Below are 22,523 nucleotides of genomic sequence, written 5' to 3' on the forward strand. Positions count from 1 at the left end.
CTTTATTTCAACTGTTTGGAAATATTTTATATTCGGGTAAGTTGTTCAGCTATGTAGTTTTTATGTCTCTATTTTTTCTTACCCTTCTTGTAAATGGGGGTGAACAACTTAAATACCAAATCAGTATTTAAAAGAAGTGTATGTAAGGTGTGTGGTATAAATGGAGTTGGGAGGGAGAAGATTTGACGCATTTCATTAGCAACCACAAATGGAATGTGTGTGTATATATATAAATATTTTTTAATGACATAAATTTAAACTGGCAGGCATTTAAACATGAGTGATTAGGATTTTTATATGTGGTCAGCCTGGACTTTCTGAACAAAGACCACCTGAGCCCCTCCTAGTACTCTGGTGGGTTTTTTTTTCAGCAACCATTACCCTAGTCATAGTTGTAAAGTAACCAGCAGTATTTTGTGTGGTTTTGTTTGCTTTTTAATTAAAAGTCGCCACCACTACCACCAAAAAACCAGAAATTGTCTTCTGGACTTTTAGAAACACACACAGACTTCTCTGATTTTAGACTGTTTGTTGCTGGAGGGTGGGTAGATGAGGGCGATCCAGGCCAGGAGACTGAGTCCAAAAGAGCCTTGTGGGAGGAGATCCTGGGATGAAGCGTGGGCAGTGCCTGACTTTGGGGGTAGAGTGCTACATACTGTTTGGGGGGAAGAGCTCAGGTTTTCCTAGCAATAACTCACCTAATCCTCCGTGCTTGTTCAAGAAAGATCTTGTTGACTTGGAATTACGGGGGAGATTTATGGGGCCTGACCAGGGGCAGCCCCAGCTGTTGCTGTATCTGCACAGGGTTATGTCCAGAGTAGTTATGCTTGCAGGGCAGGAGGAAAACCCAACCCACCAGTGCAACCAAAAAGCGGGGGGAGCTTCCCCTACAGCCAGGATTTTCACAAGCAGCATTTTTATCCCTCCTGCCTTCTGACATCTGAGCTCCAAGCTCTAAACCCAGCCTGTATTATAGAAGCAAGTTACCTTTATTTTAACTTACATTTGGTATTCTGTACTTAGTCACCTTTCCATGTGATTTGCAATGAAATGTTGTAAACTTGACTTGGTCAGTATTTCCATTAAAATATCAGGGCTAATGTTGTGTATATATTTTTCTTCCTGATGATTTTATAGACAAGGACTCCCTGGCAATCCTAGCAGGGAAGAAAAGCAGCCAATGGACTATAAGGGTAATGTGAGACTGAAATCGGTGGTGTTTCTGGCATTATGGCGTCTCCAAACTCTTCAGTCTTGTGTGGTGAAATGTTATTCTCTTAGGATCTTGAATGCTATGCTGTGATCTGCCATCTCAAAACAAAATCTTTCCAGAGTTTCTGGTGATGTGCGACAATTAGGTACACACTTAAAATACATTGTAGAGGAAGCAGGTTACTAGATGCAAAGCCCTCTCTATTTATCACTGTGTCTGCCGATCAGTTTGGAAGCACCGCTCCCTGGCGCTCTTTCCATGTTAAGCAGAGAGGTTTTTGGAGGTAGTCAGATCCAGAGGTCGGGCTGAGACTGGAGGGCAAGGGGGTACCCGCTGCGTGCTTCTGAGGCTGGGTGACCTGCGTTTGCAGCAGCCGAGGCTTCTGCCCGTCGTGTCTAATATTCCTCTGTCTCTGGCCCGGGCCTTTCGGAGAATCTAAGCGTCCAACTTCCCATTTTATGTAGGGATTTGCCCAGTGGCCACCAGCTCGGACAAGATAGAGGAAGACCTCCGCAGCGCGGCTTTTAGCTTTCAGCTCCCTGCTCAAAGTTCACAGCGGCGGAGTTTCAGAGAGCCGCTGGTGTTCCAAGAAAAGCTGCCCGGGGCTGGAAGGCGCCGGAACCTTTGGTTCCAGGCCGTGGACCGCGCCGGCAGCGCCGGCGGCCTTCCGGGGAGAAGAGCGGGCGCCCGGCGATGGCAATGGCGGCGGCGCCGGCGCTGAAGCACTGGCGCACTACGCTGGAGCGGGTGGAGAAATTCGTGTCGCCGCTCTACTTTACCGACTGTAACCTCCGCGGCAGGTGTGGCCCTCACGCCTGGGGCGCCAGCGGGCCGCATTCGCGCGCCTCAGCCTTCCTTTCCGGGGGGAAACTCAAGCTGCGGCCACCAGGGCTGAGGGACAGAGTGCCCGCGGCGGACAGGCCAGGGGCCCGAGAGGAGGGGTTGGGGGGGTGCTGTGGTGTGGGGCGGCCCTCTCGGCGGTGGATCAAGGGAACGTGTGTCCCCACCCGCCGGCTGGCCTACGGGCGGAAAGGGGGCGGCTTCGAGCGTGCCCACCGGCCCCTCCCACCCAGGCTCTTCGGGGACAGCTGCCCGGTGGCCGCGCTCTCCAGTTTCTTGACGCCGGAGAGGCTTCCCTACCAGGAGGCCGTCCAGCAAGACTTCCGCCCCGCGCAGGTCGGCGACAGCTTCGGACCCACGTGGGTAACGCTCAGAGGGAGGGCGGAGCCAGCGGGCCAAAGGGAGGGTCACCCTCCCGGCTTGCTCACATCCCCGAGGGCCACACCTCCAATGTCGGCCCTCTGCCCTGGACCTAAGCCTCTTGGGGCAGAGCAGCACCCTCTGCTGGGAACAGCTCCCTGGTCCCTCAGTCTTCATGGGAGTTTTCATTCCCCCCCTCTCCCAGTCCCTGGACTCCCCTTAGGAAGGACACTCTAGGACGGATCACGGACCCCTGACAACTGTGCCTCTTTTCCTCACCTTGCTGCACATCCCGTTACTCCTATCTTGTGGATCAAAGCCGAATGTCTTGTGATGCTGCAGATGCTTGGAGAAAGTCTCAAGCCCCTGCTAACCTTTAATCCAAGGAAATATGTCAAAAGGACAGAGCTTCAATCCCTAGGCCCATCTCAGTGGCTCTCTTGCAGATGGTGGACCTGTTGGTTCCGAGTGGAGCTGACTATCCCGGAAGCATGGGTGGGTCAGGAAGTTCACCTTCGCTGGGAAAGTGATGGAGAAGGCCTGGTGTGGCGCGATGGGGAACCTGTCCAGGTGAGGAGCCCTCTCCTAGGGACAGGTATGGTCGCATTTCAGCCCTGGTCTCTGGAGAAGCCACAGCTGAGTGGTTCTGCCTCAGGGTGGTATCAGAATTTCAGGAAATGGGGAAGTTGCCGCTTGGGCCCCTGTATAACTGGTCCCTCTCATACTGGGACGTCAAATGGATAGCTGATGAGTCTCAACGTAATTTGTGCTAGACCAGCCCTGCCACTGACTGACCACATTACCATTCTGGGCTGGAAATAGTTACTAATCAAATATAGTAATATTGAGTACAACAGATGCATTTATTAACTCTACTAGGTGCCAGGTGCCAGACTAGTGGCTTTGCAGGACATATCACTTTTTATTTTTAGTTCTTAATAAACTAAGTTTTATTATATGTAATATATGCTTATAGGGGGAAACTTTCAAACAGTTCTGGATAATATAAAGTAAAAATTTGGGGCTGGCCCGATGGTGCAGCGGTTAAGTTCGCACGTTCTGCTTCGGTGGCTCGGGGTTTGCTGGTTTGGATCCCAGGTGCAGACATGGCACCGCTTGGCAAGCCATGCTGTGGCAGGCGTCCCACATATAAAGTAAAGGCAGATGGGCACGGATGTTAGCTCAGGACCAGTTTTCCTCAGCAAAAAGACGAGGATTGGCAGCAGATGTTAGCTCAGGGCTAATCTTCCTCAAAAAAAAAAAAGTAAAAATTTAGGTCCTCTTCCCCTGAAGGAATGGATCTCTCCTTACCGCCTCAACCCCAATTCTCCAGATATAACCACTATTAAATGTCTTGTTTATCTATCCAACTATATCACATTTAATCTTTTTAATCCTATATGGTGAGTCTTTACGCCCATTTACAGATTAAGAAACTGAGTTATGTAGAGGTTAGTTCACTTGCTCAGGTTCACACAGCTTCCATTCCAATTGGACTAACTCACAGTCTCAGGTTAGGACTGTTCCTCCTGTATGGACAGATGGCAACCCCCTCCCTCCCTCATTAGCCCCCTCCCTCCCTTGGCTCAGCAAATGTCTCCTGAGTGCCCTGTACTAAGCACTGAGGACAAAGCAGAGAATGAGGCCAACTTGTCCCTGACTTGACTTCATAGAGTTTCCCTTCAGATACTTATTCAGGGGTACAGAGTTCACCAGAAGCCACACCCAGATCTCCTGATGCCTGCCCAAGACCCTTCCCATAAGACCAGAGGCTTTTCTGCTGATAAACAGATGCCATTTGGTGGTCATGGCACTGGCTGCCAGGGGGTTGGGGCCCTGCTTCCAGGGTTCCCTGATTTGTCAATCTTGCCCTTGCCTGGGAGAGAGGAGCCAGAGCTGGGGACCCAGAGTATAAGCCTCCCTCAGCTTATACTTCACCTGAACTGTCCAAAAGCCTCAGGCCTTGTGTTTTTCACTCCATTCCCCACCAGGGTTTGACCAAAGAGGGGGAGAAGACCAGCTATGTCCTGACTGACAGGCTGGGGGAAGGAGACCCCCGGAGGTGAGTGAGTCCCTGTGCCCTGGTTGACCAGTGCTGTGGGGGAGGGGGCACCAGTGGGTGAAGAGGAGCTGAGGCCCAGAGTGATCTCAGAAACATACCCACCTTGAACACAACCATCCTCAAATCTCATAGTTTGTTTTTTAAAAGCAGGATTTTTTTTTCCTGACATAAAAATAATATTTGCCTTCTTGTGGTGAATACAGAAAAGCACAAAGAAGTAAACAGCTCCCATTATCCCACCACCTAGAGATGACTATTATTAACATCTCATCATTCATCTCAGGAATTCTTTCAGGTGTAGTTTTTACTAGTTGAGGTTGTATTTCTTTGCTATTTTGCATTCTAATTTTTTTGATTCTATATTATAACATGCGCATTTTATGACATCATTAAAAACTCCTCTTAGACATTATTTTACTTTATAATATTTATTGAACGCTGTGTGCCCAATGCTTCCAGACACCAGGAGTATGATGGTGAGTATGTGGTCTTTGACATCAAGGGAGACTCATATATGCTTATATAATTACAAAACTGGGGCCGGCCCTGTGGCCAAGTGGTTAAGTGCACGAGCTCTGCTTTGGCGGCCCAGGGTTTTGCCGGTTGGATCCTGGGCGTGGACGTGGCACTGCTCATCAGGCCATGCTGAGGTGGCATCCCACATAGCGCAACCAGAAGGACCTACCACTAGAATATACAACTATGTACTGGGGGGTTTTGGCAAGAAGAAGGGGAAAGAAAAAAGAAGATTGGCAAGAGATGTTAGCTCAGGTGCCAATCTTTAAAAAAAAAAATTACAAAACTGATGAGGGCTCTGAAAGAAAACACTAGGAGCTCGATATGAGAAATCTGTTCCAGACTTGGGAGAGGGGTAAGAGGAGGGTCAGGGAAGGCTTCCCCAAGGAAGTCACGTTTGCTCTCTGACGACTGAGTAGAAGAGCACACAGCCCACATGCTGCTCCAAGGAGTGGCCTGCCCTGTGTTGGCTGATGGATCTTTCTCTGAAAGGTTGGACCTTGGAGATCCAAACATGTTTATAATATGCAAACAGGGTTCTGAGACCAGGTCAGTGCTTTGTAAAGACAGCTTTTGCAAATAAAAGGCTAAATAGCAGCATAATTCACACGGTTCCAAACTTGGCTACTTATTCTCCCTGACCGAGGTAGAATGCTCATCCACAGAACATGCCTTCAGTCTGGTGTTTCTACCGTGATCTTCTCACACATGCACCTGAGGCACTGCAGTGGGATACTCTGGGTGGTGGATCCTGGAGGCGAATGGAGAGGGGTCAGCTAGTTGCCTCCTTGGTCCTCTCACTCTAAGCCCCCAGAGTCCTCTGCCAGTCCCTTGACTTGAGGCTGCTCCCCACATTTGTAGCATGACCCTCTATGTGGAAGTAGCCTGCAATGGCCTCCTGGGGGCCGGTAAGGGAACCATGATTGCAGCCCCTGACCCAGAGAAGATGTTCCAAGTGAGCCGGGCTGAGCTGGCCGTGTTCCACCAAGATGTCCACAAGCTCTTGGTGGATCTGGAGCTGCTGCTGGGCATGGCCAAGGTACTGGACACCCCCACCCCACCCGGTCACTTTCCAGAGCCCTGCTGCAGAGAGATTGTTTCTTGGGTCAGATAGTTTGGACTCTGGGGATCCAGAATAGTGAGTGTTTCTGCCTGCCTGAGTGTTGAGAGGATTTCCCTATGTGAAAGGGAGGAGGTAGACAGTACTGAGCAGCGGGACCAGCAGGAGCAAAAGGTTGGAGGTGGGGAGGAGCTCTGCTGAGAACCCTTGAGAGATCAGCCAGGGCCTAGTTTTGTAGACTCTGCTTGCTCGAGACAGGGATTAAGGGGCAGAACCCTCCTGCAGGGCCTCGGGGAAGACAACCAGCGCAGCTTCCAGGCCCTATACACAGCCAACCAGATCGTGAACGTGTGTGACCCTGCCCAGCCTGAGACCTTCCCAGTGGCCCAGGCCCTGGCCTCCAAGTTCTTTGGCCAACGTGGAGGTGAAAGCCAACATACCATCCACGCCATGGGGCACTGTCACATTGATACAGGTAGGGCAGCAGCTGGCCAGGTTAGCTGGGGGAGGCAGGAGTGCCCTTGAAGCCCTGGCTGTGCCCTGGAAGCACTGTGTGATCCTCAGCAAGTTCTTGCTCCTCTTGGACCTCAGTTTTCCCCATCTGTAAAATGGGGCAAGGGGACTGGACTGTGGGCTTTGCTAGGTGTGGCTTCATTTATTCTTTCAACAAAATCTGATGCCCCATGTGGCCCCATGGTAGATAATAGAGGGTAGGATTATAGAGACTGATGATCACAAAATAGGCAGGCACAGTTGGTGCCACGATGGAGGGAAGTATAGGGGTCTGGAGAGCCCAGAAGAGGCGCTTAACCCAGCTGGGTCAGGGGGATTCAAGAGAGGCTTCATGGAGGAGGTGACCTTTGAACTGAGTGCGGATAGAGTAAGAGTTTGACATGGGTGTCAAGTCCTCAGAGAAGAGTGACATGGGAGTTACTGAGATGGGAGCTCAAAGTGCAGGTGGAGGTTTCCTGGGGAGGATCAGGAGTTCAGATTTGAACCTGATGAGTTTGCAGTACCTATGAGGCTTATGGGAAATGCACATTTTTAACAAGCTCCCCAAGGTATTGAATCTGATGCAGCTAAAGTTTTTGAGCCACAAGAACAAGGGCTTTCTCTGATGTGCCAAGGCTGAGTGGGTAGGTCTGGGGGGAACTCCAGGCTGGTAAGGAAGGAACTGAGGCCTAGAGGTCAGGAGAGGCTATTGTGTCTCACTCAGGATGGCTGGCTCAGGCAGCCCCATCTGTTCTGGGATATGCATCGTGTGTGCAGGGGAAGAGTTAACCCCTGCTGCCTCTTACAGGATCTTCTCTGGAGATATCTAAACTTCAGGGTGAGGCTATTCCAGGGCCTGGGGCCTCCATCTGCTGAGCTGTAAAATTGACCTGATAGCCCTGTGGGTCTCCTTTCCCCACCCTCTCCTCCCACCTTGCAGGAGTGACTTGAAGTGACAGCTCTGGAGGGATGCCACGGGGCTTTACAGGGAAAAGGGCCTAGGATGGGAGGAAAGCTGGGATGACCCTCTGGAGGCCCAGGCTTGGCCTGGTTGGAGTGCTGGGAGGCAGGGGTGAGGTTGGAGATCTGTGAGGAGCTGGGGACCTTGCTGCTCACCCTCCACCCTTTATCTCCACCCTCTTCCCTGTCTAGCCTGGCTTTGGCCCTTCAAAGAAACTGTGCGGAAATGTGCCCGGAGCTGGGTGACAGCCGTGCAGCTGATGGAGCAGAACCCTGAGTTCATCTTTGTCTGCTCCCAGGTCAGAGGGACAGCTGTGTGGGGGCACCTGAAGCCCAACAGGTCTGAGGGTGAGGGTCCGAGGGCTTCTCAGGCCTGAGGGTCATGGCTCTGCCCTACCCTCAGCTGCCCACTGGGCCCCAGATACTCAGCCCTGGGTGGGGTCCTCATCACTCCTGGCCCAGCTCCCACCCCACCTGCCCCACAGGCACAGCAGCTCGAGTGGGTGAAGAGCCACTACCCTGGGCTGCATGCCCAGCTCCAGGAGTTCGCCTGCCGTGGGCAGTTTGTGCCTGTGGGGGGCACCTGGGTGGAGATGGTAAGTGCAGTCTGCACCCCCTCAGCCTCAGGCCATAGCGTCATGGCCTTCCCTCCTCAGTTTTGCCCTTTGCCTCCGTTTTGTGGCAGCCCTTATTAGTCCCTGGAATCCTAAGGCCTGGGATGCCAAGGGGGAAGAGGGTCTTAAGCATGTGACAGGCTATCTGCATGACCCAGTCCCGGGAACTTCCCCTCTGGCACACAGACAGTCCTGCCTGAAATAAGGAGATGGATACTGCCTTGGCACATGGCGGTAGCCCATGTCAGGCTTCTGGCTTCTCCTGATGGGGTGGGGTGGGCCTGAGTTCCTGCCTGTTCGCCGGCTGATGCTGACCCCGAGCACTTCCCTCTTCCCTCGTTGCCAGGATGGGAACCTTCCCAGTGGAGAGGCCATGGTGAGGCAGTTCCTGCAGGGCCAGAACTTCTTCCTGCAGGAGTTTGGGAAGATGTGCTCCGAGGTAGGCTGGGAGCTGCTGCACCTGTAGGCAGACGGGGCTGGAGCTTGTCGTGTGTGATGAGGGGCTAAGGCTGTGGCTGCTCTGCCAAGAGTCCTGGTTCCCATGCCCCAGAGGCCCTTTTCCCCACAGTTCTGGCTGCCAGATACGTTTGGCTACTCAGCGCAGCTCCCCCAGATCATGCGCAGCTGTGGCATCCGGCACTTCCTGACCCAAAAGCTGAGCTGGAACTTGGTGAACTCCTTTCCGGTAAGCAGGCCCCAGGGGGTCAGAGTCAGAGTGGGCCTGGGTCCCCACCTGGCCCATTCACCTTTCCCCAGGCTTATTGTGGGGTCCCGAACAGACCACCCAACCTCCCCCAGAGAGGACATGCCTGCCCCAGGGTCACACACCAGGCAGGGGCAGGTCTGGAGGGCTCAGTTCTGCCTCAGCCCTGGCTCTGGCCTCTCTCCTCTGCCCCTGTCTCCCTGACTGCAGCATCATACCTTTTTCTGGGAGGGGCTGGATGGCTCTCGTGTGCTGGCCCACTTCCCACCTGGTGACTCATATGGAATGCAGGGCAGTGTGGAGGAGGTGAGAGAGCACCTAGTAGCTGAGGTAGGGGGGTCAGGGTGGAGAGGCTGGGTATCCTGTCCTAGGCTGACCCATGCTGACCTGTCCCTGCCTGTCCAGGTGCTGAAGACCGTGACCAAAAATCAGGACAAAGGGCGGACCAACCACAGTGCTTTTCTCTTTGGCTTTGGGGATGGAGGTGGCGGCCCCACCCAGACCATGGTGGACCGCTTGAAGCGGCTGCGCAATACAGATGGGCTGCCCAGGTCAGGCTAGCCTGCCAGCAGCCCTCCGTGCTCACTCAGTCCTGCCCCCAGCCCTTGCCTTGAGCCCTTCTTTCTGCTCAGCCACTGGGCCCAATCCCTCCACTGGGCCTTCTTCTGCTCCAATCCTGGACCATGGGCTCCTCCCAACTTCTGCCTGGGGGTGGGGGTGGGGAAAAAGCTGAGCGTGGGAAGGGACCTAAACCTACCAGAGAGAGAACTCTCTTGGGGTGTCCAGAACTGGCTTTGTGTGGAAAGGGAGCTTTCTGGGGTGGCTCCTTTCTGTCGCGGCTGAATCTCTTGTCCACTCTGGCGTGGAGGAAGGGTGAGCCATGTGGCCCCTCAAGGCTGGGAGACCCAGGCCGATGGTATCCCTCAGAGTGCAGCTGTCTTCTCCGGGGCAACTCTTCTCAGCGCTGGAGAGCGACTCGGGGCAGCTGTGCACATGGGTCGGGGAGCTCTTCCTGGAGCTGCACAATGGCACCTATACCACCCATGCCCAGGTCAGGAACTGGTCGCCCAGCTGAGCAGGGAGGGTGTGCCCTTGATCTGCAGAGGGTCAGAGAAGGAAGCAGGGGTCAGAGCCTGCCCAGACCTGGGGAAGAGGCTTGTGTTCCAAGGAGGAGCTGAGAGGAGAGAAGTGCAAGAGCTGGGTGGGTCAGGAGCCTGGAGGAGCCAGGACTGAGGATCCCTGAAGGAGGAGGGGCTTGGAATGAGGGGAGAGGAGGAAGGCATTTGGGACAGGTCCCCCACGAGAAGCTTTAACCAGGAGGCCCTGAGGAACCATCAGGGGTTCTGAGGCAGGGAGGGCTTTGGAAGGTGTCCTGGGATGCTTGAACAGACTCTAGACTGATAACCCCCACCCTGGGCTCAGATCAAGAAGGGGAACCGGGAATGTGAGCGGATCCTGCACGACGTGGAGCTGCTCAGCAGCCTGGCCCTGGCCCGAAGTGCCCACTTCCTATACCCGGCAGCCCAGCTGCAGGACCTCTGGAGGTCAGCCCAGCTTCTGCCTCCTGCCACCCACCTGACCTCACCCCAGACACCTCTGTGGCTGCCCCTCCCAGCCTTCCTTCCTCCCACCCTCCTGGCCTTCCCCATCCCTGCCCTTCGCCCCTGCAGGCTCCTGCTCCTGAACCAGTTCCATGACGTGGTGACTGGAAGCTGCATCCAGCTGGTGGCGGAGGAAGCCATGTGCCACTATGAAGGTTAGGCTCATGACATTCCCATTGCTCTCTCTAACACCCAGGGCCGAGCCCAGGGTGTCCCCTGTGGGGGACTCAGGGGTCATCCCAGGCCCATTGCCCACCCATGACTGACTAGTCTTTCCTTAGACATCCGTTCCCATGGCAACACATTGCTCAGTGCTGCAGCCGCCGCCCTGTGTGCTGGAGAGCCAGGTCCCAAGGGCCTCCTCATTGTCAACACACTGCCCTGGAAGCGCACTGAAGTGTTGGCCCTGCCCAGGCCTGGCGGGGCCCACAGCCTAGGTATGAGCTGGGAGAAGGGCTGCCCTGCAGCAGGAGGGAGCAAGGCCAGACTGAGAGGTGGAGATACTTCCCTGGGGATCTTTGCCCTGGGGTGCCCCAGGCTGGAGAGTAGCATCCACTCTGGCTGGAGAGTAGTAGTAGTATCCACTCTCAATGCCCTCACCCCCCAAGCGAGGCTCATGGAAGGTCAGGGAGGCTGCACTGATGCCCAGGCCTCATTCCCAGCCCTGGTGACAGTACCCAGCATGGGCTATGCTCCTGCTCCTGCCCCCACCTCACTGCAGCCCCTGCTGCCCCAGCAGCCTGTGTTCGTGGTGCAAGAGGTAAGTACTGGCACATCCCATGGGGGCCAGGGGATGTCCTGGGCTGACCTTAACAACAGGGGAGTTCTGAGCTCCCTAGCCTGAAACAAGTGGTCAGGCAGGGCCGGGGCTGGGGTGGGGTGCTGTTGGTTGTGGAAAGACCCTGCAGACTCAGCTTCAAGGCCCCCTCCCACCAAGACTGATGGTTCTGTGACTCTGGACAACGGCATCATCCGGGTGAGGCTGGACCCGACTGGCTGCCTGACATCCCTGGTGCTGGTGGCCTCTGGCAGGTGCCAACCCCTCACTGCTGTGTCCCATGCCTGCCCTCTCCTGTGAATCCCAGACTCCATTCCCTTGTTCCCTGACTACAGCACTGCCCATAGGAGCCCACAGTGGTTCTTGGCTGGGACCAACTCATGGAACAGGGCAGGCTGGGCTAGGAGTCCCCCCTGTTCCTTGGGCCTCTCACCCTGCCCTACCCCACCTCAAGCAGCTGGAGAGACCAAGATCATCCAGTTATAAAGCACCAATCCCCATGTCCTTCCAGGGAGGCCATTGCTGAGGGCACTGTGGGGAACCAGTTTGTGCTGTTTGATGATGTCCCTCTGTACTGGGACGCATGGGACGTCATGGACTACCACCTAGAGACACGGTGCGGGTGGACAGGACTTGATGGTGGGGTGGGAATACAGGCCTATTGGGCTCCTCCATCAGCCTCCCCTGGCTCAGCACCTCCCACTCCTGTCCCACAGGAAGCCAGTGCTGGGCCAGGCAGGAACCTTGGCAGTGGGCACTGAGGGCGGCGTGCGGGGCAGCGCCTGGTTCCTGCTGCAGATCAGTGCCAACAGTCGGCTCAGCCAGGAGGTCGTGCTAGATGTTGGTTGCCCCTATGTCCGCTTCCACACTGAGGTAGCAGGGAGCAGGGCGGTAGGTATCTTCCCCAGGTGTCGCTGGTGAGGAGGGGCCAGCCCTAAGCCTGTGTGTGTCTTTGCCTCCCCTTGCCGCCCCCCCCCACCTCCACCCCAGGTGCACTGGCATGAGGCCCACAAGTTCCTGAAGGTGGAGTTCCCTGCCCGTGTGCGGAGCCCCCAGGCCACCTATGAGGTCCAGTTCGGACATCTGCAGCGGCCCACCCACTACAACACCTCTTGGGACTGGGCTCGATTTGAGGTTTGACATCCAGTTAGGTAGGGGGTTTGGATCCTCCCTGGCTGGAGGAGACTAATTGGTGGTTAAGAGGTGAGGAGGAGGAGGATCAATATTTGCTGTTCCTAACATATGCCAGGCATTGTGCTAAATGCTTTGTTTAGTCTGATACTCAGACCCAGCTGGTGGGGTAAGTACTGGATCCCCATTTCACAGATGAGGAACTGAGGCTGAGACTGGTGGGTGGGGTGCCCAGGGCCTCCTATCCTGAAAGCTGGAGTTCAGCTCTGTCGTCCCAGAGCTTGCCCTCACTCTAGTGATAGGAGCTCTGGAGCACAGGAAGGAGGCAGGGCCCCCAAGGGGGTCTGGCTCTGCCCTGCAGGTGTGGGCGCACCGCTGGATGGATCTGTCAGAGCACGGCTTCGGGCTGGCCCTGCTCAACGACTCCAAGTACGGCGCGTCGGTGCGAGGCAGCGTCCTCAGCCTCTCACTGTGAGTGGGGTGCCCACTGGGGCTGGGGAGTGGCGTGGGGCGCGGGTCTTCCCGGGCCAGAACTACAGCAGCTCCAGCCTGGCCTGTACCACTCTCCCTACCCCAGCTTGCGGGCGCCTAAAGCCCCTGATGCCACTGCCGACATGGGGCGCCACGAGTTCACCTACGCGCTGATGCCCCACGAGGGTGAGCACCGTGCCCAGACGCCTCGGCCCTCTCTGAGCCTAGATTTCCAACAGTCAATGGGGAGAACTGCCGCAGTCCCGCTCCCCACCCCCATTTTCCACCACGCGTCCCTCTCTGGTCCGCGCCCAGGCTCCTTCCAGGACGCTGGCGTTATCCGCGCTGCCTACAGCGTCAACTTCCCCCTGCTGGCGCTGCCCACCCCCGGCCCTGCGCCCGCCGCCGCCTGGAGCGCCTTCTCCGTGTCCTCGCCCGCGGTGGTGTTGGAGACAGTCAAGCAGGCAAGGGGCGGGGCGCGCCGGGGGCGGGACCCCGGGCTGGGCCCGCCCACTTCCCTGCCCACCGCCCGCCTCCCTTTGCAGGCTGAGACCAGCCCCCAGGGCCGCACGCTGGTCCTGAGGCTGTACGAGGCCCACGGCAGCCACGTTGACTGCTGGCTGCACACGTCGCTGCCGGTTCAGGAGGCCGTCCTGTGAGTGGGGCACGGGGCGGGATGGGGGTGGGAGTGGGAGTCCTGCCCTCGCGGGGCCCTCATGGTACCCTCCTCTTCTTCAGCTGCGACCTCCTGGAGCGGCGCGACCCTGCTGGCCACCTGCCCCTTCGGGACGCCCGCCTAAAGCTCACCTTTTCTCCCTTCCAAGTGCGGTCCCTGTTGCTCGTGCTGCAGCCCCCACCGAATTGAGTCCCTGAGGGCGGGGTTTTGTTTGTGGAAGGCTTTGGGGGCTCCTCATTTCTGCCTCCCCAGCCTGAAGCAGGATGAGCCACCTCTTGAACAATAAATCCTTGGCTCAGGAACCCTGCTGGTAGCCCCTACTCACTCCCCTCAGCGCCCATCCTCAGGCTTTGAGGGCAGAAGGCTTTTTCCCAGGCATTTGAGGTAAGGGCTAAAATCTAAGGTTATCTGTGTGTGCAGGGTCTGGTTTGCAGCCCCCATGAGAGAGATGGGGGATACTGGTGACCACAGCTGGCTAAAAGACCACGAGCTAAGAAGCTCCTCCTCTTTGTCAGCAGGCAGGGGGCCTGGGGCTGGGTGGGTTCTGGCTTGCCCCCACTAGGAGAGGAGCACTGATTAGTCAGGGCCAGGCAGGGGGAGCAGCTACAGGCCCTGAGGAATCCCAGACTGCAGGAGCTATGGAGCCTGGACTGCCTGGGCCAGGGTCTATGCATGACCTCTGAGGGGCTGTCCCTGCAGAGGCAGACTGTCCTCTGAGAGCAATGGCCTTGAGGACTGGGATGGGGCTCAGTTTGCCTTGCTGAGGAGATGGACTTCCCAACTTGGCCATCCCAGACCTTTTCTGCAGCCAGCCCAAGAAGTGCCAAGAAGTTCAAGTTTATCAGTTTATAAAAAATACAGCATTTTTCACATCAGCTTTAAAAATGGGGAAGGTGGGGTACAATTAAAAACATCATAGTTAGTTGTGCAGGGAACAGCCATAGGGCCAGGGTCATCCAGCCCCCTTCAACCACTACCTGCTTCCAGGAAACCACACAGGCTCCCAGATGCAGCGCAAGGCAGTGGGAAGGGTGGATGCAAGCAAAGAGACCCTCCTGCTAAGAGGCAGAAGTCCCTTCAGGCTCCAAGGGTGGGGTGTCAGGCTTCATCTTTGGGGTCTGTGGTGTCTAGGAGGGGACAGGTGAGGTGGCAGCTCAGACCCCAGGCTAAGGACTGCCCAGACAGCCTTCCGGGATCCCACCTTTGTCCACACATTCCTTCCACCTACACTGCCATCCCTTCTTCTCCTGGAGAGCCCATTTCAGTGGTGCCCTTTCCCTCTCCAGAGGAGGATGCTGAGGAAGGCCCACCTGAGAGTACTGGTTGCCCCCTCCTCTTCCCTTTTCAGTGACTGGAGGGGCTTCTGGGTCCTGTTGGAGGCTAGTCCCCTTGGGCTGCTGGGCTGTAGTTTGCTCAGGGAGGCCTCTCCGTGCCCTTCGTGTCCTAGAAGGGGCCTTGCTTGGGGGTGGAGGGTCCTGGGTGGAGGAGAGACAGGTCAATGAGGGGCTCAGAGAGCAGTTCAGAGGTTGGTTAGGACCCACTATTGCCCCCCACTGTCAATGGAAGGCAGCTGCCCAAACGCCTGGCCTGGGAGGTGCAGCCAGGGCAGGGGACAGTGCAGGGAAGAGGGAGGAGCAGGGAGCCATACCTCCGTTCTGTCCTCAGGACCCTGCTGCAGTCCCTTGGATTTCTTCTTGTGGGACTTTCCCCCTGCAGGACACTGACACTGGAGTGCAGGGTCCTATGGCCTTGGCCCCATTTCTCCAGACTCCCCCCTCCCACTCTGGGTGACTCCAGGGTTGGGGTAGGGACTGGGAGAAGGGTGCTGTAGCCTTGCAGGCAGCTAGTCCTTTCTGCTCTCTTAGCTTATTACATTCGAAGTAGCTTACCTTTGGGTGCCAGAGGTCCAGGATCCCCCTAAAATGGAATGAGGAGAATTCTGGAATCAACCTGGTTGGGGTAGGATAGTTTTCCTTGGAGAGGCAGCACTCAAACCTATCCATCCAGATCAGTGTAGCTCCTCCCTTAGGAAGCCGCTCTGCCTGCCCCCACCCCCTGCCAGGTCAGAGCCAACATCAACAAATCCCCCCTGCCATGGGCTGCTCCTCTAGCTGGAACCCTGGGACTCAGGAGGGAGGGCAGCATAGGGAAGGGACAGTGTGACCCCCGGGAGACTCCAGCTCCTGCCCTGCTGTGACCCAGGCCTTTCCACCCTGTGTGAGCACGAGGGCCCAAACCTGGAACCAGATGGTGCGGCCATGCCGGTCCTGGAGGGAGCTCATGCCTGGCATGCCATAGCACCGCAGCCAGGCTCGAAAGGCAGCAAAGTCCTCCTCCCCGATCTCCGGCCCGTAGCCTTTGCCCCCTGTGGGACAGAGGAACCAGGCAGAGATCAGAGGGCTGACTCAGGTTGAGAGGAGGGGGAGCCAGTAAGACCTGGCCCAGACCTCAGCTATACAAGCTGATGGACTGAGTCAGGGGTCCAAGGCTCTCCCTTCTCCAGCTGTGTGACCTCAGGCCGGTGTCTTCCCCACTCTGGGCCATGGCTTTCCCATCCTGGAGTGGGGTTAAGAATCCCTGCCCTGCCTGCCTCATGGGCAGCTTAGAGGACATACACACCTGACAAGTGAGGAGGTCTAGTCCATTTAGCAACAACTATGTCTAGAAACTTCCCTTCACCAGGAGGGGAACTAGGCCCAGAGAGGGGCAGGAACTGTCCCAGGTTACACAACATGCTGAGGCAGAGGTGGTTGGCCATCTTTGCCTCCCGGGCCTCACCCAACTGGACCACTTCCTTGGACACTGAGTGGCACAACTCCAGCAGGTCTGGGTTCTGCAGCTTGGCCCTGATCTTCTGGCTCAGGGTCAGCGCCGGGCTCTGGAGAAGGGGCAGGGGTAGGACCTGGTTTTCAGCATGAGGCAGGGTCACCCAGAAGGCAGCTGACCCTCTAGGGTACAGACCCAACCCCCTCTGAGCCTGGCAGGACTCAGAGATGGTTCATTCACCACCCCCCGTCCCCCCTGCCCCCCCCCACCACAGTATTGTAAAGAAGGGGAAACTGAGGCCCAAAGCCCAGTATGGACTTGCTTGAGCTAAGCTGGAGACACCTGACCCAGCCCGTACCCTTGTTGTTGGCCTGCACTGACAGGTGTGTGCACATCCCCCCCTGCACCCTCACCGGCCTGCGCTGCTGCAGCGCCTCCAGAACCGTGCGGGCCTTCTCAAAGGGGGGTATCCTCAGCCTGCCATGGGGTGGACAGAGGGAGCCATGCTAAGCAGTGGGGAATGTGGGCACACCCAGCCCACCCCAGCCCTCGTGCCCATGGCCTGCCTGCTGACCGGTACAGGATCTCTGCCCGCAGATAGTTGCCAATGCCATTGAAGAACCTCTGGTCCAACAGGGCCTCGCAGATGGGCCGGTCAAAGGCCTTGTCAGCTAGGTTTTATAATACATTCTCCCTGGAGGGACATAGCCATGGGGCACATGAGACCCATTCTGCCCACCCCCTGAAGGGACGGAGGCCTAGGAGGGGCTGGGACTCACCCCTCAATGGCCAACAGAGGCACTAACAGAGCCAGGCCCAGAGACCAGTATTGCATTCATCACACCTGGTGTTGGCCCTACCTGAACTGCTCGTACTCCAGCAAGACACATGGCCCGCGGCCTGGCTGCCACTCGCCCCCGAGGTCCCAGTGGCCGAAGCGGCGGATGTCCACAAAGCAGAGGGCAAGTCGGGGGCCAGGTGGAGCTGTGTAAAAGTGCAGATGGGCATGCGGTGGCAGCATATCCCTGGGTACCAGCTGGAAGGAGCCAGACATGCCAAAGCGGAAGACGAGGGCCAAGGGCTCCTGTGGGGGCTGGGCCCCAGGCAGGGGGCTCAGTGTCAGGCGCAGCTCCTTGCCACGGGCTGAGGCTGAGATGCGGTAGGCACTGCTCTCAAAGGGCACCTCAGGGTTGCGGCTGATGGGTGACTTCTCCACACACCCACCAAACACCAGCCCTCCACATGCCTCGTTCACAAAGCGGCTGGCCAGATGCAGCTCAGGGCCCTCAGGCATTCTGTGGGAGGGGTGGCCAGGCCCTGTTGGGGGTGGATGACAGCAGGTTGGGCCAGGTATGTACCTTGTGAGAGAAGAATTACCATCCCCATTTTACAGAGGAGAACCCTGAGGGTCAGAAGGAGCCATGGCCAGCTAGAGTTGGCAGGAAGGTCAGCTGGCGTGGCCACAGCCCCTGACCCCCAACTGAAAATGCTGGGAAAGCTCAGGGCACTGGGGAACTGTGACTCTGCCTTGATCATTAATACCTTCGAAGGGCTTCCAAGAATGTGTGCTGCTTTTAGAAGAAAGTCCAGATCCTTCCTGGGCCCACACTGTCATCTCATATCTTCCCAGGCTCCCCCTCATTCACTTGCTCCAAACACACTGCTCTTCTTCCCATCCCCATGACTTTGCCCCTGCTGTCCCCTCAGTCTGGGAACACTTGAGAGAGGCCCTCCCTGACCACCCTATCCAAGGTAGCATCCCTCCCCACACACACCTTTTCTTTCCCTCGTGGTATTCCCAGGACCTGAAGTTATCTATCTGCCTTTACCTCCACTCCCACCCCAGAGTGGACGCCCTGCTTGTTCACCACCAGACCGCTTAGAACCAGGCCTGCTTGTTGCCACCACGTGCGACAGTGAACCTGACCCTGCCTGGGAGCTGGGAGCAGGGAAAACTAATGCTCAGAGGCTCAGCCACAAGCCACTGGTCCAACCAGAGCCAGGACAAGGAGGAGGGAATGCAGGGGTCTCCAGGTACATCTGTGCTGGAGCCAGGTCCGCACGGCTCCGAGGCAGGAGAACAGAGGGGCCAAGAAGGGCTCCCTGAGCTCCAGGCTATGGGGCGGGGGGGGGGGGGGGGGGAATGGGGGAAATGGGGGAAATGGTAGGAAATGCCCAAGTCGGCGCCTCCGTCCGAGGTTAGCATACTTCGCCTCCTCACCTGGTGGAGGCGGGTAGTTTGTCACTTTCCTCTTCCCCCAGGACGTTGTGAGATCGAAGGTGAAGGTGTGTGTCGGGCAGAGGGGGGCATTTAACTTGGGCCGACTCCTTTACTCCCCTGCCCCACCTCAGCGCCGCCTGGGGCCTGGCACCCGCAAGGGGTTTGTTTTGCCGGAAAGGTGAAAGTCTAGATTTCTAATTTCTCAAAGGGCGGGCGCTTGGTGGCTCGCTTCCTGGCCCCCGCCCCTCAGCCCCGTCGCCCGTCCCGGGTTAATACTGGCTCCCTTCCTCCCCAAGGCCCCCTAATCCCATCCTCTCCTCAGCTCTGCTGCACACTGCTCCACTGCCCGTCCCCGCCGCAGGGTACCTGCGCCCGGCGCTGCTCTGGGCCAGCCGGCAGCCACTCAGGGATGGTGCCAGGGTGGGAGTGCGCTAAGAGCATGCTGGGAACTGTGGTTGCTCCTCCAGGGCCTACTGGGAAGTGTAGTTCTTCACTCAGGTGGTAGGGTCTGTTCGGGGTGGGCCCCCGAGCTAGGGGGTCTGGGGTATGGCAAAGGCTTTGGGGCAGTGACCTGTCTGGGAAGTGGTGGAGGAACCTGGCTTCCTGCTGCCCGGCGCTGGTGTGATGTGGAGTCAGGTCTGAGGTCCTGGGTTGCAGCTGTCTGCGTGGTTGGGAGAAGTCACTTGGCTAGTCCGGGACAGGGTAGGCACTGCCAGCAGGAAACACTGGCAACCTCTCAATGCAGAGGCACCTGCAGATGTGCGCAGGGAGCGCACTTGAGACCCGGTGGTGGTGCTAAGTATCCACGCACAGTCAGGCATAACATACAAACAGAATCATCACCACCACCTGCCGGTGGGAAGTGCAGCCAAGCAACAAAAAACAGGCTCGGAAGCAGAACCCACTTCAGGTGTTTCTGTGGGGGAGGGTCTCTCTGCAATGACATTTAGGCTAAGACTTCAGAAGGAGCCAGCTGGCAAAGAGTGGGGACAAGACAACATGCCAGCTGGAAGGGACAGCCAGTGCAAAGGCCTGGAGGTAGGTCACCGATTGGCCCACTGAAAGAAGGCCTGTGTGGCTGGAGTGTACCTCGGGGTGTGCTGGGGCCTGAAGATGTTACCACACAAAGGTGGCATAGAAAGGGCATTTTATTACAGCTTGCTAGCAAGAGGGACGATGGCTGACTAATGTCCAAAAGAACCATCTCAAGGGGGGAACAGAATCTTGAAGCAGTTATATAGGCCAGTGGGTTACAGGAGAAGGGGTTAGAAATGTTGACCCAGGAGTTGCCACACTGGATCTTTCACTTTTCATTGATAATGGCTATCAGCGTAGACTCTCTGTTCGGGGGTCATCACATTCCTAAGGAACTCAAAAGAATGAAGTTATCATCTTATCGCCCCTGGGAGGTATATGCACAAGCAGAGGTCATAACATCTACAGAGCAGGTGGGTCTCCTGGCCGGTGCATATCCAGCTGGGTTAGTTAGTCAGAGATCCTTCAAAGTTACAATATGGTTTCTTTTCTACAATAGGGTTTCCCTTATGTCAACCTTGTATTCAGCCAGTATCAAAGACACACAACCAAGGTCAGGTCTGGGCAGGCTCGGCAGGCCTCTGTAAGGTGTCTGCATGTCATTGTCAGTGTAGCAGGCCTGGTGCCTGACCCGTAGCCATAATTTGCCCCTTCGTACTACTTCTGCTTCCTCCCTGCTTTGTCTATCTATTCATTTATTTTGGCAGGAGTATTTTTAGGTAAATTAGACAAATTATGATATTTCATCCCTAATCTGTTACCATGCATCTCTGAAAAGCAATTTCCTACAAAGCCATGATACCTTTATCATACCTAATAAAGTTAATAATTTTTTAATGTCATCTAACACCTAGTCCACATTCAGAACACAGAAGAGGGAGCGCTACTTGGGAAATCAAGCTAAATTTCCCTCATTGTCCCCAAAATGTCTTTTATAGCTGGCTTGTTCAAGGTATAGTCCAATCAAGGATTATATGTCTCTCAAATAATTTTTAATCTAGATGGAATTACCCCAACCCACTTCGCCCCCTTTTTTTTGGTTTTCATACCGTTCTGAAGAGTCCGAGCCAGCTGCCCTTTGAGATGCCCGATCACATTCTGGATTGGCTGAATGTTTCCTCAGGTGGTGTTAACTTGTTCCTCTGTCTGTAGTTTCTCCTGGACACTGGGAATCAGATCTGAATACCTGGCTATGTATCTTCAAGGATACCTCCTACGTGCTGCTCTGCACTCCAAATTGCATCACATTAGGAGGCGCCTAGCATCTGGTTGTCCCACTTTAGTGAGGCTGAAATTGATCATGGATAGGGCTGTGGCAGCCAGACCTCTGTGTTGTAAAGGTATGTTTCACACCTTGTGACCACTAAGTAATCTATGGGGTGACTTTGTTTTGCTGGTCTCCTGTTGTTTGTTTAAATTAAGAAATAATTTACATATAGTGAAATTTAGCCTTTTTAGAGTGCGAGTTTTGACAAATACATATACTCATGTAACCACTGCCACAATCAAGAGAGAAAACATTTCTGTCACCCACCCCCCAAAATTTGCCCACGTGCCTTTGTAGTCAACACTTCCACCCCACCCCTTGGCAGCCACTGATCTGCTTTCTGTCCCTATAGTTTTTGCCTTCTCCATAATATCATATAAATAGAATCTTTAGTATGTAGACTTCTGAATCTGGTTTCTTTCTCTTAGCATAATGCATTTGTGATCCATCCACATTGTCATGCTTATCTGTTCAATACTTTTTCTTTTGGTGAGGAAGACTGTCCCTGAGCTAACATCTGTGACAATCTTTCTCTATTTTGTGTATGGCACACCTCACAGCATAGCTTGATGAGTGGTGTGTAGGTCCATGCCTAGCATCCAAACCGGTGAACCCCAGGCCACTGAACTCAAGCATGCAAACTTAACCACTATGTCACCAGGGCAGCCCCTTTGTTCAATACGTTTTATTGCTGAGTAGTATTCCACTGTGTAGACGTACCAATGTGTTTATCCATTTACCAGTTGAGGGACATTGGGTTCTTTACAGGAGGTGATTCTTTAGCACCATGCAAATACCCAGTTTCACACCACATCCACCTTTCAGCTCATGACTTTAGAATCCTTGATGATCCTTGCCTCAACCAAGTATTTAATTGGGAGTTACAAAATAGTTAGTTTCTAATTCTGTCAATCCTTCTACATTAGCTGGTATTTTTCTGTAAAGAAGAGCTTTACCTCATTGACTAAGGCTATTTGGTTATCTTGAAATACTAAAAAATCAGGATAAATTCTGAATTCTTTCCCCTTAATTATCAACTTCAGACTAAGAATTCAGTGCAATAACAACATCCAATGGTGACAAATTAGGATTGATTTGGGGTTTTTTGGGAGGGGGCTTTTTCTTTTAAGAACTCTTTTCTACTATGGACTTACGGATTTTTTTTTTACATTCAACATCTTTAAATTCATTGCAGTCCTCATCTTCCCCCCAATTCATTGAAAGAGTACTTTATTAGGCACTGGGGCTATGCAAACATGGAAACACAATTCTATCTTTAAGAAACTCAAGCTGGAGACCGGCCCATGCCCGAGTGGTTAAGTTCATGTGCTCCGCTTCAGCAGCCCAGGGTTTCGCCTGTTCGGATCCTGGGCACGGACATGACGCCACTCATCAGGCCATGATGAAGCAGCGTCCCACATGCCACAGCTAGAAGGACCCACACTAGAATATACAACTATGTACTGGGGGGATTTGGGGAGAAGAAGGAAAAATAAAAAATAAAAAAATTTGAAAACAAAAGAAACTCAAGCTGGTACAAGAGGCAAATAAGTAAATACACGATTACAACGCAATGTTACACCAACAATGAGAAGTGTCTGCGGGATTCTGTGACAACACAGAAGAGGGAGCACTGCTTGGGAAATCAAGCTGAATTATACATTTGATGAGACTTAGAACTTTCCTTGTGACTTTTGTCTGCCATTTTATTTTCGTTTTATTCTGTTTTTCATTTTTGTTTTCTTTCTTGCCCTTCT

At 54.9% G+C, this 22,523-nt stretch overlaps 2 protein-coding genes and 1 long non-coding RNA gene across 8 annotated transcripts; 2 read left to right on the plus strand and 1 right to left on the minus strand.

The window, feature by feature from the left end:
- The first annotated feature begins 228 nt into the window (after positions 1-228).
- MAN2C1 (mannosidase alpha class 2C member 1) lies at positions 229-13,779 on the plus strand. Of its 6 annotated transcripts, none has more exons than XM_070574678.1 (26): positions 229-2,013; positions 2,287-2,412; positions 2,860-2,983; positions 4,405-4,475; positions 5,853-6,030; positions 6,337-6,526; positions 7,696-7,802; positions 7,989-8,099; positions 8,464-8,556; positions 8,686-8,802; positions 9,031-9,126; positions 9,226-9,371; positions 9,748-9,871; positions 10,243-10,364; positions 10,491-10,576; positions 10,703-10,858; positions 11,071-11,181; positions 11,321-11,453; positions 11,711-11,815; positions 11,916-12,072; positions 12,190-12,333; positions 12,692-12,801; positions 12,908-12,987; positions 13,117-13,265; positions 13,347-13,456; positions 13,540-13,779. In XM_070574678.1, the coding sequence occupies exons 1-26, from the start codon at positions 1,907-1,909 to the stop codon at positions 13,664-13,666; spliced, it is 3,180 nt and encodes a 1,059-aa protein (XP_070430779.1). In that variant the 5' UTR covers positions 229-1,906; the 3' UTR covers positions 13,667-13,779. The 6 variants fall into 6 exon arrangements, with proteins under 6 accessions (XP_070430779.1, XP_070430743.1, XP_070430748.1 ...); XM_070574642.1 differs by having other exon boundaries at positions 11,084-11,181; positions 11,359-11,453; XM_070574647.1 differs by having other exon boundaries at positions 9,052-9,126; positions 11,084-11,181; positions 11,359-11,453.
- On the minus strand, positions 9,783-18,910 carry NEIL1 (nei like DNA glycosylase 1). Its single transcript, XM_070574738.1, is given in 10 exon segments — positions 9,783-9,917; positions 14,788-14,952; positions 15,126-15,187; positions 15,367-15,394; positions 15,715-15,842; positions 16,256-16,355; positions 16,657-16,720; positions 16,818-16,937; positions 17,104-17,560; positions 18,831-18,910. Coding segments are annotated over 9 exon segments (1,146 nt in total). The 5' UTR covers positions 17,538-17,560; positions 18,831-18,910; the 3' UTR covers positions 9,783-9,872.
- Positions 18,911-19,445: 535 nt separating this feature from the next.
- On the plus strand, positions 19,446-22,291 carry LOC139075922 (uncharacterized). The gene is made up of 2 exons (XR_011526881.1): positions 19,446-20,839; positions 22,048-22,291. It is a non-coding gene; the product is annotated as an uncharacterized lncRNA (long non-coding RNA).
- Positions 22,292-22,523: the final 232 nt, after the last annotated feature.

The sequence above is a fragment of the Equus przewalskii genome, chromosome 1, assembly GCF_037783145.1.
Source record: "Equus przewalskii isolate Varuska chromosome 1, EquPr2, whole genome shotgun sequence".
Classification (NCBI taxonomy): domain Eukaryota; kingdom Metazoa; phylum Chordata; class Mammalia; order Perissodactyla; family Equidae; genus Equus; species Equus przewalskii.